General features: G+C 34.9%; 1 protein-coding gene across 3 annotated transcripts in view; it reads right to left on the reverse strand.

The window, feature by feature from the left end:
- Positions 1-4681: 4681 nt before the first annotated feature.
- Positions 4682-15472, reverse strand: part of SLC30A9 (solute carrier family 30 member 9) — an 87714-nt gene continuing 76923 nt past the window's right edge. For all 3 annotated transcript variants that reach the window (XM_036762718.1, XM_036762720.1, XM_036762719.1), the window contains one exon: positions 4682-8929. In XM_036762718.1, the coding sequence (XP_036618613.1) occupies positions 8885-8929 (45 nt within the window). In that variant the 3' untranslated portion in view covers positions 4682-8884. The remainder of the gene's footprint in view (positions 8930-15472) is intronic.

The following is a 15472-nucleotide window of genomic DNA, read 5'->3' on the forward strand; positions in this document are numbered from 1 at the left end:
CTTCTGTACTGTCTGTTCCAGATATACATGTTTAGACAAGCCCTATAGAGTTTCCACCCAAATGCATGTTGAAATCTGGGCAACAGTCATCATCCACTTGGTCTTTCCTGCATTGATGGACAAACCAAAACATTTTAAAGTGATTACACTGTCTCTTACAAGTGGGTTTATTTACAACTGAAATTAATTTTCACATTTTTGCACTTTTCCAAATATACTCTTATTTTCATATTGTCCTGACAAGCATGATTTTCCTATTTTATAAGCTGGACTTTGGGTAAATTTCAAGTGTCTTTTAGATCTATCCTAACAGTTAAAAATACAATCGATTCTTATTCCTACATTATCATTTAAAAATTCAATGATCCAAATCACCATCTGTTTCACTGGCTAAGAAAAAATGCCCAAATCCATATTTCAAATACTAGCCAAAAATAATCTGTGACCTTCTTATTATTTGAAGTTTAATGACAAGTCTAGGTCATACTTTATATTTTTTCAATCCTCCTTGATAACATTGCTCCCCAGTTTAACATTCAAAGCCCCACTCTACCTTTTTAGCCCAGTCTCATATTACTTTTCTACCAACTACTCTGTCCAGGGGTGGGGCCCTGTGGCCTCGAGGCCATATGTGGCCCTCTATGTCAAGTGTGGCCCTTTGACTAAATCCTGGAGGCCGCACGTTCCTCAACCCTGGAATAGACCCTGTGATTACCAACCTCCACATCTTTGTGCAGGCTGTTTTCTATACTTGCAATGTTCTCCCACTTTTACTTCCCCTAAACTTTTGCCCTTCCTTTACAACCCACTTCAAATGTCACTTCTTTCACGTAGCTTTCCCCTAAGTCTCCAGGACAACCTCTTCCCCTTCAGACATGACATAGCCCTTTGTTGTGCTTCTCCAATGTAGTTGTGTAGTCTTTTATAGTATAGTTATTTGTGAAAGCCATATAATGTGTTATGTAAACTATCTCCTCCAATAATTGGGACACACTGCTCTGCACATAGTAGGTCCTCAACTCTGTCCAAATAAATTAAACCTTCCACTGACAGAAGAGAATAAAATTAAGTATCTCTTAATTCAAAGATTTCTACCCTACTTTTGGTGTCTCCAATTATCTCAGGAGGTCTCAAGGAATTGCCCCAAAATGTGTTAATTCACTTTAATTTTTAAAATGAGTCATGCCACACAGCACTTTTATAACAATATAGAAGAAATAGTAAAATGTAAAACTCCAGAGAGGTAAATAATCAATTCAACAAGTCTTTACGAGGAGTCTATTGGCTATCTTACCCATTAAAAAAAATTAACAGTCTCCTTAAGTCAGGGTATGATTTTTCCAATACTGTTTTAAAACACATTTAAAATACCTATGTTTGTTTAGTAATTTTTCAGTCACATCCAACTCTTTGTGATGTCATTTGGGGTTTTCTTGGCAAAGATACTGGAGTGGTTTGCCATTTTCTTCTACAGCTCATTTTACAGATGAGCAAACAGGGTTATGGGTCACACAGCTAGTAGGTATCTGAGATCACATTTGAACTCAGGTCTTCTTGACTCCAGGCCCAGCACTCTATGTACTGCAAAACCTAGGGATCTATAGCAGTTCTGAATCTTTAAGTACTCTAAAAAGTGCCTCACACCCTAAGACAAAGAGCTTTGGTTCTGAAGGTGTGAGCTATCCTTGAACAATACTCTGGAAAAAAATATTCTACCCCTTGTTCTGTGAATTTATAATCTGGGAACTCTTAGCAAGAGTATGAAGGAGAGCAGCTAGGTGGCATAGTGGACAGAGCACCAGCCCTAGAGTCAGGGCGACCGGAATTCAAATACAGCCTCACACTTACAAGCTGTGTGACCCTGGGCAAGCCACGTGATCCTGAATGCCTCCAAAAGAGAAAAAAAACAGTGTAAAGGTAAATCAGATTATTTCTACACATCTTCACCAGAAAGCAGCCTGTTAGATTGGCATCCAGTAAGGGTGCAAGCTATCCTCTCTACTCTCAACAGCTCAAATTCTATTCCAAAGCATCTAAGTGAGCAATATCAATTCCAGAATAATATACTATGTGTCACTAAAGTCAGTAGGTAGGGAAGCAATAGATGAAACTCTCAAGGGTTTTGGTGGTAGGGGTAGCACAAAACTACCAAGCTCAAACTGGACAATCTTTAAAACAAGACAAATACAAATGATTCTTAATTTGCTTTTCCTTGAATTCAAGGCATTTGCTAACTGGACTGAATTGAAGGCTCAGCATTTTTTGTGACTGAAAATGCCTTCTTAATAAAGATACTATCTGTCCTTTATTGGACCCACAATTGGTTGATGCTTTTTCAAGTATTTGAAACAACCTGGGATAACAAGACTAACTCTATGATTCATGGGGCAGCTAGGTGGCTCAGTAGCGTTGGCTCTGGAATCAGGAAGACTCATCTTCCCAAGTTCAAATACTTGCTGTGTGACCCTGGGCAAGTCACTTGACCCTGTTTGCCTCTGTTTCCTCATCTGTAAAATGAGCTGGAGAAGGAAATGGCAAACCATTCCCAGTATCTTTGCCAAGAAAGTCCCAAATGGGGTCACAAAGAGTAAGAGAAAACTGAAACGACAGCAAAAACTCTATGATTCAGTCTAGCCTTCCTAACACAAGGAAGATTAGGGTTCCAGTCACTGGTAAATTCTTGGCCCTCAATGTAGAAATATAAGACCATTAATCACCCGATTCACAAAAACAATCTGGTTCTAAGACAGCTGGGTTTCAGTATGGATTTGAAAGCTGCCCCACTGGAGATTCGTTTGAGGGCCTCTTTGGAATTTCTGGTTGTAGGGTCCCCCTAAACTGCCCCCAAGTCAACTGCTTCCCTCATTCCTGAAAATTAGGAATAACCTGAGGGGAAAGCTGCAGATGTCTACTTACCTTAAAGCAAGGGAAATTAGTGAGTGATCATCTGCTAGCTGGCATAGTGGAATGAGTGCCAGTCTTAGGAGTCAGGAAGACTTGACTTTGAATCCTAAGAATAATTACTAGCTATATAACCCTGGCAAGTCACAACTTCTCATCTTGTTTCCTCATCTGTAAAATGGGGATAGCAGGAACTCCTTTATAGGTTATGATTAAATGAGGTAATATTTGTAAAGCATTTTGCAAATGTCAAAACACTGTACCAACATTACCGATCATTATGGGGCAGTCATTTAATTTCTTGTTGCTCTAGGCACTTCTCTAAGCCTTAAAGTTGCAGAGCAGCTGCTGAACTGCATTGTTAGAGGGAATTTCTAACCAAGGAGTTCCCTAACCAATGAAATAACAGGTCTAGTGCCCTATCTCTATTATTATTGTTACAGAGGAATCTGTGAGGATTTCTAGTTCCTTTAAACAATGAGTTGACTCAGAAATATTCAATAAACATTCAACTTTTAAAGAATACCTCTACCGCACAAAGATAAATCTGTCCTTCCCTCCTGACTCCTTGCTACCTCTGCCTAGTCCATTCCAGATCTACACCCTTCTATGGGTAATGGATGGTCATTAATCTTCACTTGCCTTCATGCTGAACTACCAAGTAAATGTTATGTTCTCTATCAACATTCTAAAAATTATTCTGAGAGGTGCTTCCTGTCCATCTGATGTATTTAGACTGTTGGTTCGCACATTTAAGAATTGAATCAGGAGGTTTTAGAAGTTGAAGGGATAATCTAATTCAATCCCTTATTTTACAAATAAGAAAACTGAAGCCCAAAGAGGCCAAAAAATAAAATACGTTGCAGCATCTCTCTGTCATTTTATGTATATTAATATATCATTTAAATACCTTGGATAAAATTGTCAAAAAATAAATTAGGCACCTGGATTTGAGTTACACACCAAAGTTTAAATATGCATTTAACAATTAATTAGTTATTACATTTATACTTCACATTGTGTGCTCTAGCTATACTTTCAGAAATACAAAATGTGTATTTCTTGCAATTATAAGAGTTTATTCTATTTTTTACTTCTACAATTTGCTTCAAATGTGTTATGCTTGATTCTAATCACTGACATTGAAGAAGCATCTTTTTTTCTTTAAAACAGTTTGTATAATTTGATGGGAAATCTGAATTATAATGCTTAAAATCTCAAAAAACTCAGAAGACAAATTTCTGGGCTTGCCTTGAAATTCAAATACTCCAGCCTCATATAATCAGGCATAGCTGCTCTTACCATTAAAAGAATAACTTAAAATAATGCAACATATTTGGTTACCTTATCTATAATAAAATGAGCAAATGACTTGTTTCCAATTTCTTTACTATCCTTGCTTCTCCTTTGTACTTAGTCTAAGCACACAAAATAAACAGTACTATGATTTTAATTATATTTAAATAACTATAAGGTGTTACATATATTCACCTTTTAATTCTGTTTTCTAATATATAAAGAATACCTTGCAGTGCTTTTCTTTTCAGCCTACTGTGCTGAAACTTTAGCAGATAATTGTACTTTCCCTAAACCTTAAATTATTTTAAATTATTCTGTTAGGTCTGTCTTAAACAAAAAAATAAAATTCAAACTCAAAGCATCTTCGTGTATCAAGGGTTTCTGCAAAACATGTCACCTATATTTTCTATCCCCTATCTATATCTCAAAATAAGAAACAAACTTGATTAACAACTATTAAAGACCTCTCAAAATGCAAAGATGATACAATAAGAAGTTATTATTATCACCTTCCTGACTCACACAGGTTTGATGATCTCTATGTGCATAAATAACAGTATTTCTGACATATAAAGTAGCCATAAAGCTTCTCCATGATTAGTTACAATATTTTTAGTTTTACAGGAGGAAAACCATAAACTCTTACTATTTGCAAAAACCCACAGAATTTTGCTCAAAAATATATGTGCAATTCTTAAGTTAGTTAATAGGCGTGTGAAACTATCAGACTACCAATGAGTCATTAGCATGCAATGTGAACAAGAGTTCAACTTTCATTTTACTGTTTCTCCAATCCCAAATCAAAATGTAAACTGCTCTTATTTGCATATGACATTTATTGAGGGAAAAAAAGGAAGCATCATGGCCAACTTGCTTTACTAATAACATCAAACAGATGAAATACAAATCAAGAGAAATTAGAATTGTCTCTTCTCCACAAAACCAGATTTTAGATACCGCAGTAAACTTGTATGCAGAATAAAGACTGCTAAACAAACCTTTTCTATAAGTGCCTTACAAAGCTTTGCTTCAAAAGGATAGGGATGCAAAAAATCCATGGGAAACCCCTTCAGAATTAAGTGTATTCAGTTTATCTTTAACTCTTTGTGTCACTCATTTCTGAGTTTACCAAATTGGAGGCTGTCACACAATAAAATCTGAATTATTACAATTTCTGTACGAGGACAAAAATATGTACTCTAAACGTTTTTGCAAGTCTTCTTCAGTACCCAACTTTCAACATCTCAGAATAGATTCCTTGAAAAATATCTAAAATTTAAAATATTAGTAGAAATCATTATTTGAACTATTAAACACATCAGTAAAGATCATATATCACAACCCCTAGTAATGCAATAATTTGACATTTGGTTTAATTTGGTCATATTTGGTTACTTTGGTTATTTGGTTAAATAATTATTTTTAATGTTGGGAAATGTTTCTGATCTGAATGTCGGCAAGTATTTAATGATTCTAATACAATATCCTTCTCCTGAGCATTGGAGACTTAGTTCTTAATAGCGATAGGCCTCTGATGCTGAGTGTGTCTCAAAGCTCTAATCAAAATTAGGCTGGATACCCATTTAAAATAAGTTTGTCATTGCCATGGTGTAAAAACATACACTCTTACGTTAAAGATTATGATTAAAGATCACTTCACTTCTTATGAACTCGTAAGAGTTAAGAAAAGCTATGCCATTCTTACTGATAGTTCCCCGATGTTAGCTAGAGCTACTCAGGAATAAAGAACCCTTTGCAGCTAGAAGCCCTGCCTGCCCATGTCTAATTTACTGCTCTTGAATGCACAATGCAAGACCTGTTCTACTTGATTCTAATCACTGACATCAAAGGAGCATCTTTTCTTCTTTAATATACTCTGCACAATTTGATGGGAAATCTGAATTATAATGCTTAAAATAAATCTCAAAAAATTCAGAAAACAAATTTCTGGGTTTGCCTCTAAATTCAAATACACTTGAGTGACTTGGCTTATATATTTAAGGAAAACTACAAGCAGAACTGAATAATCTCTATTTCTCATTTTAGGTTACTGATGTCACATACTACCTAGTTTATAAAAATATGCATGTATATGACACATACATGCATATTATTATGTCATGCATCATAACTGGTACATTAACACTGTAGGTATTAGAACTATTTTATTCACACACCACCCCCCAGGAATAGATGTTTTGCAACTTTTATCTCATAGATTACATTTTCCTCAAATTATTCATGTGCAGTATTAAGTTCTTATCATTTAAGCTGGTGGGAACCTAAAACTTGAGAAGCATGTCAAGTAAAAAAGAAAAATGACACCTTACTGCCTATACAGTATGCCTCTCAGTTTATAAGAATTTCAATTCTCTGACTATATAATTTTAATCTGTTCGAAGGTTAAAATGAAGATAATAAGGTCTAGTGAGAGAATAATTTTTAAGGTTTCCTGGTTCCAGAGTCTAATCTTCAAATTACTAAATACTTAAATACTCAAATTTGATCCTATGTATAAAATTTTATTTAAAACCACCTTAAAGTAAAGGAAAAGGAAGAAAAGAAAAAGCAGTGACACAGCCTTCAATCATTAATGTTCTCCAATGATGGGTGTTATCAACACAGGAAATGTTGAAGTGTAACATAAATTAGAACCAGATTAAAACAAAAAGTCAACAAGAATCAAAAACACACTTCTTACCTTTTTTTTTAGGAGGACCTTCAAAGAATCTAAAATGTCTAAATAAACTTTTATATACCAGCCTCAACCTTTTACTTATTTTTAAAGGGTTAACTCTAATGTCTAGCTCTGTTAAATTTTGTAAATTAACAATTATAATAGAAGTTGGATTATAGCCAGCTTCTTTGCAGATGGCACTTACACAGGACAACAATTAGCTGGTGGGAGGCAGGGGAGAAAGAGAGGATAGAGGAAATTAGAATAAAAAAAAATTGAAAAAACAAAAATGGGGTTAAGGAATCTGATACCACATTAACATGGAATAAAATTATATACATTATGTGCAATTTCACGCTCCTTTAAAAAAACTTTTTGGAATGTTGTTTCACTTAAAATTCATAGCATACACAGTGCTCAGTAATGGTCAAAAATGTATGCCAGTTTAAATTCTTATAATTTCCCGGTGAATGACATCTTAGGATAAAAAATACCATTGCAAACCACTGGATCAAATACTAGTATTTTAGCCTCCAGAACTGTAACCTGCTATAGTTTACAAAATTTAATCCAAATAATTTCTGGAGACTATTCAAACTTGTATTCCACTTCTCTTCTAAAGCACCAGCTAATCTAGCAATGGAATCACTGTTATCAGTTCACCTTATCCCTACCCTTCCATGGGCCAACACTCACTTCCACCTAATAATCCTAAAGTGCATACGGAGGTGGTTGTTTTGGAGAACAGATAGATTACAGCTACAATTCTTTTATTCATTTCCAACTAGTGAACTATACCATTTTACCTCAACAACTCAGAGAGTCATTAGAAAACTATTTGCTTAAATTATCTGTTATTGCCAATCTAGTTGTGCTCAATGCCCATTTGGTAAATACTAGAAACCCACAATTCAGGTATCTTAATCTATGCAATCAATATTATGAAAGTCACTCACATAGTTTTCAGGATAATAAGTTTTACTTCACAGGTGAGGGGCTTACTTTAAAATAAGAAATAATCCATAATTCAAATTTTACGTAAGTTGTGCCTCTGCTTAAATAAATTAAAAATGTCTTCCTGTCTGTAAAATTATAAATATTTCTAACATATTTTACAGAACATTAAAACTTGATATATACCTTGTCTCCTAGTAAATACATACTGTGGTATTACTGAAAGGGGACAAAAAGCAGCCACCACAATCCATAGTCCCTAGGAAATTCCTGAGACTGTTATAATTCCTTATTTTAATAAATATTACTCAAAATGAAGTAAAAAGAATAGTATACAGAAAAATAGAGGCTCTGCTGTTTCTCAAATATTCCATCAAGAATGCCTTCATTCAGTCCAGTAACTGCATCACCCCTGGACCCAGCATATACTGTTTACCATATTTGAAAAGAAAAATGTTTGTTGTTAGCAGCCAGGCCAAGAATCACTAAGGAAGCAGAAATGAGATTCCAAGCTCTATAAGCAAGGGTAGACACAAAGTACCGTTTCACTAAGAGAAGGAACTACACACCACTCACCTAGAATATGCCAGTGTGTTGAGGACCGGGAGACTGTGATGGAGTAAAGCATTCAGTGGCCTCAATATTATAAATAATAATTCTATAGACTCCATCTATGTTTACTAACATAAAGAAAAGAAACATGATTGCAAAATACTATACAAAATGAAAGGCAGAAATGTGAAAGAAACCAAGAATAAGAAATGAAAAATGCGTCTACTTAAACACAAAAAACATGATTTTTCAAATGAACTCAACTTGTAGTATTTCTCATATAGAAACAATAAGCAGTTTTAGTTCTATGGCCAGTTAGATTGACTGTTTGTATTAAGACATTTCCCCTAAGATTCTTCCCCCAAAATGGCTTCTGCATTTTGCTGACTCCTTCAGCATAAGGAAAGCTGGTAGAGGAGGTAAGGTGCTGATATCACTGTGGTTTTGCTTAGTACTGGACAAAACTTTCCAAGAGTGTTCACCAAGGATATTCCATCAAATTTATAATATTTCCAAATCTACATGTCGTATTTCAGGATTTAGTTTCTGGAAAGAAAAAAAAAACACATTGTTCATAACTAAAGAGAAAAGACTTTTGTTTTGAGCATCATTGAGATTATCTCTAAAATACCAATTATAAGTATTATATACACGAGCCAAAGAACATTTTCAAGGGCAAAAATGTCTTTATGAATGGATCATCTATGAACTGTAAAAAGTAAGTCAGTGGTCCCATCTCTCTGGGTTCTTCTGAAGGACATTCTTTGATTCCCCACTTTGGCTTACACTTGGTTTACTAAGATAAGTTGCTAGCTTCTCTGCTATTCATCCAAATAGCTCTCCAATGTAACACTCTCAAAGAACTGCACAGTGGATAGAGTGCTGGGCCTGAAATCAGGAAGACTAATCTTCCTGAGTTCAAATCTGGCCTCAGACACTTACTTACTAGCTTTGTGACTCTGGGCAAGTCATTTAACCCTGTTTACCTCAAGTTTCCTCATCTGAAAAAATAAGCTGCAAAAGGAAATGGCAAACCACTTCAGTAGCTTTGCCAACAAAACCCAAAATAGAGCCATGAAGAGTCAAAAACCCTCAAAAATATTTCGAGAACTGAGAGGCACGTTGATATGATTTTCTATCCCACTCCATTCTCACTTATCCTAACATATGCTTTGTATTTATATCAAATAAATACCACTCCAAGTAAGACTTGTAATAATACAAACTGTTTCTATATAAAGAATTGTATGTTTATGCCAAAGCCTCTCAAACTGTGTTGTTTAAACCTTCCTGTTATTCAGAGTACAAGATTTCTATGGAGAAATGTAATGGCAGATGTCTAAAACCAAAGCAGAAAACCAATCCCCTGGGCTGTCTGTATTGGTTTCCACCTGTTAAGTGTTGTTGCAGTTACAGCCAAATGAAGAAGAAAAGGAGGAGAAATAAACACGTGCAGAAGCTGTGTCAGTCAGTGTCTAGAAACCTATCAGATTCTCCTGATTACAATCCCTACTTCAGTCAAAAATGCTGCAGGACCTGCAAGAGGTGAGGTGAGGTGAGGTGAGCTAAGCAGGACCCAGTGAAGTTTTCAGCACTCAGGAACAGCAAAACCAATTTGCTGCCACTCATCCCCACATTCTCTATTCTTGAGGGAAACTTTTACCATGAAATGCAACTACGACAGAGCAGAAAGAGTACTACATTTAGAGTCAAAAGACCTGGGTAAGTTTCTGTTCTGCCAGTTACTGTGATGAAGTCATAATCTTAGAAGCTCATGGAGGGAAAATGGGGATAATAAATATCTTGACTGCTTTATAAGCATGTGAACTCCCTTCCTCATAGGACTGTCTTGAAGATCAAATGCAATAATGCATATAAAGTGTTTTGTAAACCATAAAGTATTCTATACATTCCAATATCATCTTCATCAAGTAAATAGTGGAAAGTGGAAGAGGAGTTGCCTTAAGACAAATTTTAAAAACAAACTGAAGACAGTGAAGAGGATCTGTATGTAATATGGCATATATGTGTGGGTGTACACACATACATATATGTGTGTGTATATATGTACATATATGTGTATATACAAAATTTCCATGAGAAGTATACACCTACTACAATACATTTCTAGCATCTCACCTTTCCAGAATAACACTAAAATTAAGAAGCTGTGGCATCTTCTTTGGGTATCCTAAGCTTCTAAGGACATATAGGTAGTATTAATTCACATTAACAAAAAAGATGAAGTGAAAATTATGGATAATTTACAAATTATTCCAAGTCTGTTTCTATGGAATAAACAAGGAAAATCTTAATTAAAGTCTTGCCTCTGTGACCTCGGGCAAATCACCTAACCTCTCAGTGGCCTGTGTCTACAAAAACATGCTGAGCTGCATAGATAGAAGTCCCTTCCCCTTCTCTATAAATCTTAGGTCCGGTCCCTATCCCTATTAGTGCTATTTGCACATACATATATATATGAGCATGTATTCACCAATAAAAGGATATAATGAAAGACTCAATTTAAGGGCCTGTTAATTTTTGTAGCCAATTAATCTTCATTTTCAGTGAATAAATTTTGACTGATTCACCGTATCTCTTCCTTTTATTGGCTAAACAGCCAAGAAAATTTGTTTCTAGCCTTTCTTACACAGAGATGACCACACATCATACCACATTCTATCTACTAGGCCAGATCTGAATTCACTGCCAGACCATCTTGTCAGATTTATTTTATTAAGATGATCAACAGACTTGATTCTAATGAAAAACAAAATGCAAGTAAGAACAGATGCTGCAATTTAAATATACAATTACAAGAAGATATTAAGACACAAGGAAAAGATTTATGGATGTAGGAATAATTCCTGAGCCATTTATCTGTATACAGACAGACCACACTGAGAGTTAAGATAAAAAGTTATAATAATCAAAAAGAATAGCAATGATTTAGCCCTGAATTATTTAAACAAGCTACTGAAGATTTAAAAATGGGAAATGAACAATAAAAATTACATCAACACTAGATATAATAAATTCAATCAGAAGTTAAACCAATGTAAATTAATTCCCCAACAAAGAGACCAAAAATGCCTGGAAAAAACCTTAGTCAGCAAACATTTAACTTACTTGTTAAATGGATAGAGATGGCTGCCAAAGGCCAAATCAGTTTAGAATATTAACTCATCTGTAAAATCTTACCAAGAAGGATGATGGATGATTATGAATACTATCATTTGATAACACAGAAAGAAGCAGTGAAGGGTAAAACCAGACTGAAGAAAATGTAGCAAGAAATCTAGCAAAGCAAAATCACACCAAGGGCATATAAGAATAAAAATGGAAAGAAGAAAACAGAAGAAAAATTTAAACTATTTACAAAGCTAATACAACAAACTGATTTATCCATCAAGGACAATTGAACCACCACACTTGACCCTATCATCAAAGTGCCTTAGGTGTTTTCAGAAGTAGAAATGGCACTAAGGAAACAAAGATGGTAAAACAGCTGGATTGGATCAAGCAGTTAATAGAAGCACTGATCTGTGTTAGAAGTAATACAACTGTAAGGACACTGAGGGGTGAACTTGCAAGATACATATAAAAAATGAAGATACCAAAAGCGGAAAAAATCTTGGACCTTTCCAATTTCTGAACAAAGGAGACCAAGGAAACACCAACTAATATCAATGTGGTATGAGTAGGGAAAAAGCAGGTTTTCACAGTCTTCAACAATGGATCACATTTTTACCATTCTTCAATTGACTGAAAGATGTAGAGAATTTTAAGATTTCACTGTGCATTCAGGCTCTTTTGCAAGGTGTCTTCTATCCATAAATCAAGATCGTTCAAGATTCCATGGAAGAATCAATAGGAGAAATAACCCAACTCAACTACCTTCTGTTAATAAGCATCATAAAGAGGCAAGATCACATCTGTCACTGTGATGGAGGAGATACAACACAGAAAGTCTAGGTCGAAGAGATGATCCCTATGGATGATGAAATCCTCTATATGCTGTTTGCATGACACTGTATTAACTGCATCAGGCCAAAACACTGCAGAGCCTCCTGGAATAGATTTGTAATCATGCAAAGGAGTTTGGCCAGAAGATTCTCCAGATTTCAACATAAATGGATATCCTATAGAACTTGTCTAGCATCATATATATCTGCGATAGATAACTGAAGTGAACAGGAAACTTGATCAAGAGATGAAAAGGAGAGTGGGCTGGATTATTTTAGAGAAATTATACGCAACCTTTAATAAACCCAAGCACCCCCATCACTTCAATAAAAAGTTTTACTGATACTGCTCTATGACAAAAAGACATCACAGCCTCTAAAGAACTCAAGAATATCACCCAGAGGGTGATGAGAAGGCAGAGGGTGGGTGTAAAGAGGCCGTGACATAACCAATGAGAAGCTCCAAAGAACAGGAACAATGAATGTCATCAAAGAATTATGGGGCAGAAAGGGATGGTGGGCTGGGCATACGGTAAAACAGAGGGATGACTGGTGGACAGCCAGTGTGTTCCACTGGTACCCTCATGATATTGGGAGGCAGTGAAGAAAAGCTACAGTATGTCAGATGAATTGCCTGTGGCAAACTTTTGGGAGGATATGGATGAGAGTTGTATGTGGTAAGCAGGCATGGATGAGCTGCAATCTACATTGCTAGGAAGAACTCCCCATCACGCTGCAGTTTAAAAAACAACCATGCCACATACTACTTTTCCCCTTTTAGCTTTTAATAAAATTCTTTTAAGAAGCAAAGGAACAATAATTTACCATTCATGGGGAATGTGTTCTCATGAAATATTAACTATAGGTTTAAAACCATTCAAAAGTTACTTCTCATTACACCTATCCTGAAACTCAAGTGCTCATAAATGAAATGACACCTTGAAAACACTGGACCATATTTCAGAAAAGTTAATCAGGTATTTCAATGAAACTATCATGAATAAGGAGTAATGCTCTCCAAGTGAACAGAGACAAACTGTAAAACTAAAAACCTTGTCAAATGATATAAAAGCAGTATTAATGCATGCATTCAAAATCAAATTCTGTTCTTTCTAATATTTTACTAAAATATATCTAAAGGTTTTACATTTCTCAAGTAAATATGAAAATATCATTTATTTATAAAGGAAAATCTTTAGGATTAACTAAAATGAAACAGATAAAAACACTAAATAACCCTCAGGCCTAGGCAGCCCACTTCTAGGTCTAAAGAAGCAGTAATAGAGTAGGGGAAAAGGGTCAAAAGGTAAAAATAATCATACAGATTTTAAAAATCTATAAGCATTAATTTAATTACTGATATTCTAAATGAAAATTTTGTCCAATGACTTAAAAGTTGATACTCTACTGGAAAAATTTAGCCATATCCATATTGACATTCTTTCTATAAATGAGCCAGAAGACATGAAGAAGACATAGTGAAACAGAAGGGTTCTTTGTGGAAAGGCAAATAAAAGACTTGATGGAGTTGGCTTATTGCATGCCCAAAGGCAACAAGAGATAAGGAACACTTAATTGCCTTACTCTGCAGCGCTCATGATAAATATAAGGAAAAAGACAACAATGAAGTCATGAGAGAAATGGGTTTGAATCATGTTGTCAAGTACTAGCTGTGTGACTACAAACAAGTTGGAGACTTGATTTCTTTGTAAAACCAAGTCTCGGTGTTGTAAGGCTCAAATAAGATAATGTATACAAAGCATATACTGAATGTCATCTATTACTGCTGTTGTTATTAGTTTCATGCTAGTACTGGAGTCACTATGCGCTCTAACTACTAACATGTTATCAATATATTTTTGTGCAAAAAAATATATAATTTTTGTGCAGTTTTAGGTTTTTTTTTTTAAAGAAAACCACAAAGATAAATCTAGACTACCAACCAACTGTTGAAAAGGATGAAGTCAAAAGGGAAAATCTATAAAGAACTTTACAAGATTCTCCAACTCAAATTTACTTGTAGTTCGATGCTCAGTGATGTTCAGAAGTTGTATGGCTAATATGGAAACATTCTGCATGATTTCACATGTATAACAGAGGAGGATAAAGATGAGAACCCAGTGTGTTTATTACAAGAGCTCCTATCAAATCTTTAAAAACAAGCTTTTGACTCTTATAAACCAGATTTTAAAAAGAAATACTGATTTTAGTTAAACTTATTTCCTAGAAAAATTTATCCAATGTAAAACAAGCCACTATTAGAAGGGCTAAATGAACTAGGAAAACACCTGAGCCAACAAACATGATCTATTTGCTTGAATGAAAGATCAACAACAGAAGAATAAGAGCAGTAGAGCCTAATAAAACAGTGGTAAGTAATGGAGAGGAAATAAGTCTGTAGAAAACTTGACAAGAGACCAAACTAAGATCATGCTGAGAGCATCTATTACGGATGCAACTAGGAGTTTTTATTAACATAAAAAACAAGACCTGCCAATATTTCCACAGCAAATATCAAATCACTGATGACAGCAGAACTTTTGTACTCAGTCACTTTGTTGTGCTAAATGAGAAAAGTGGATATAAAGGATATCAGTAAGTATATGTAATTGGGAACAGTACATGGTGAAGCTCAAACTGCGAGTAGGATGGAGGTTAAGACCATTTTTAGGCATTTGGGGATGAACTTTCAAGATAGCTCAAAGAAAAGTGAACACTACCAATAGAATGGGAAAATCACAGATGAAAATAATTTTTTAAAAGAAAATGAGAAGACATCAACAAATATTGATTTATATGTCTACATTCCCATATAAGCTTCTAATACCTTTAGCATGTAAATATAACAAAATATTATTGTGCTGTAAGAAAAGATGAATATAATTAATATAAAGATTCACATTAGCTGATACAAAGTAAGATAAGTACAGCCAAGGAAACAATATATACAATGTCAACAACAATGTAAATGGGAAAAAAACAAAAAATTTAAAAATGAATATTATGAAATTACAAAAAACAAAGTTATCCCCAAAGAAAAGATCTCCTTCCTCACTCCCACTACTTCGAAGAAGCTGTGGGCAAGGGGCATCCATGGATATGGAATACTACACATACTGTCAGA

Source organism: Trichosurus vulpecula, chromosome 6 (genome assembly GCF_011100635.1).
Source record: "Trichosurus vulpecula isolate mTriVul1 chromosome 6, mTriVul1.pri, whole genome shotgun sequence".
NCBI lineage: Eukaryota > Metazoa > Chordata > Mammalia > Diprotodontia > Phalangeridae > Trichosurus > Trichosurus vulpecula.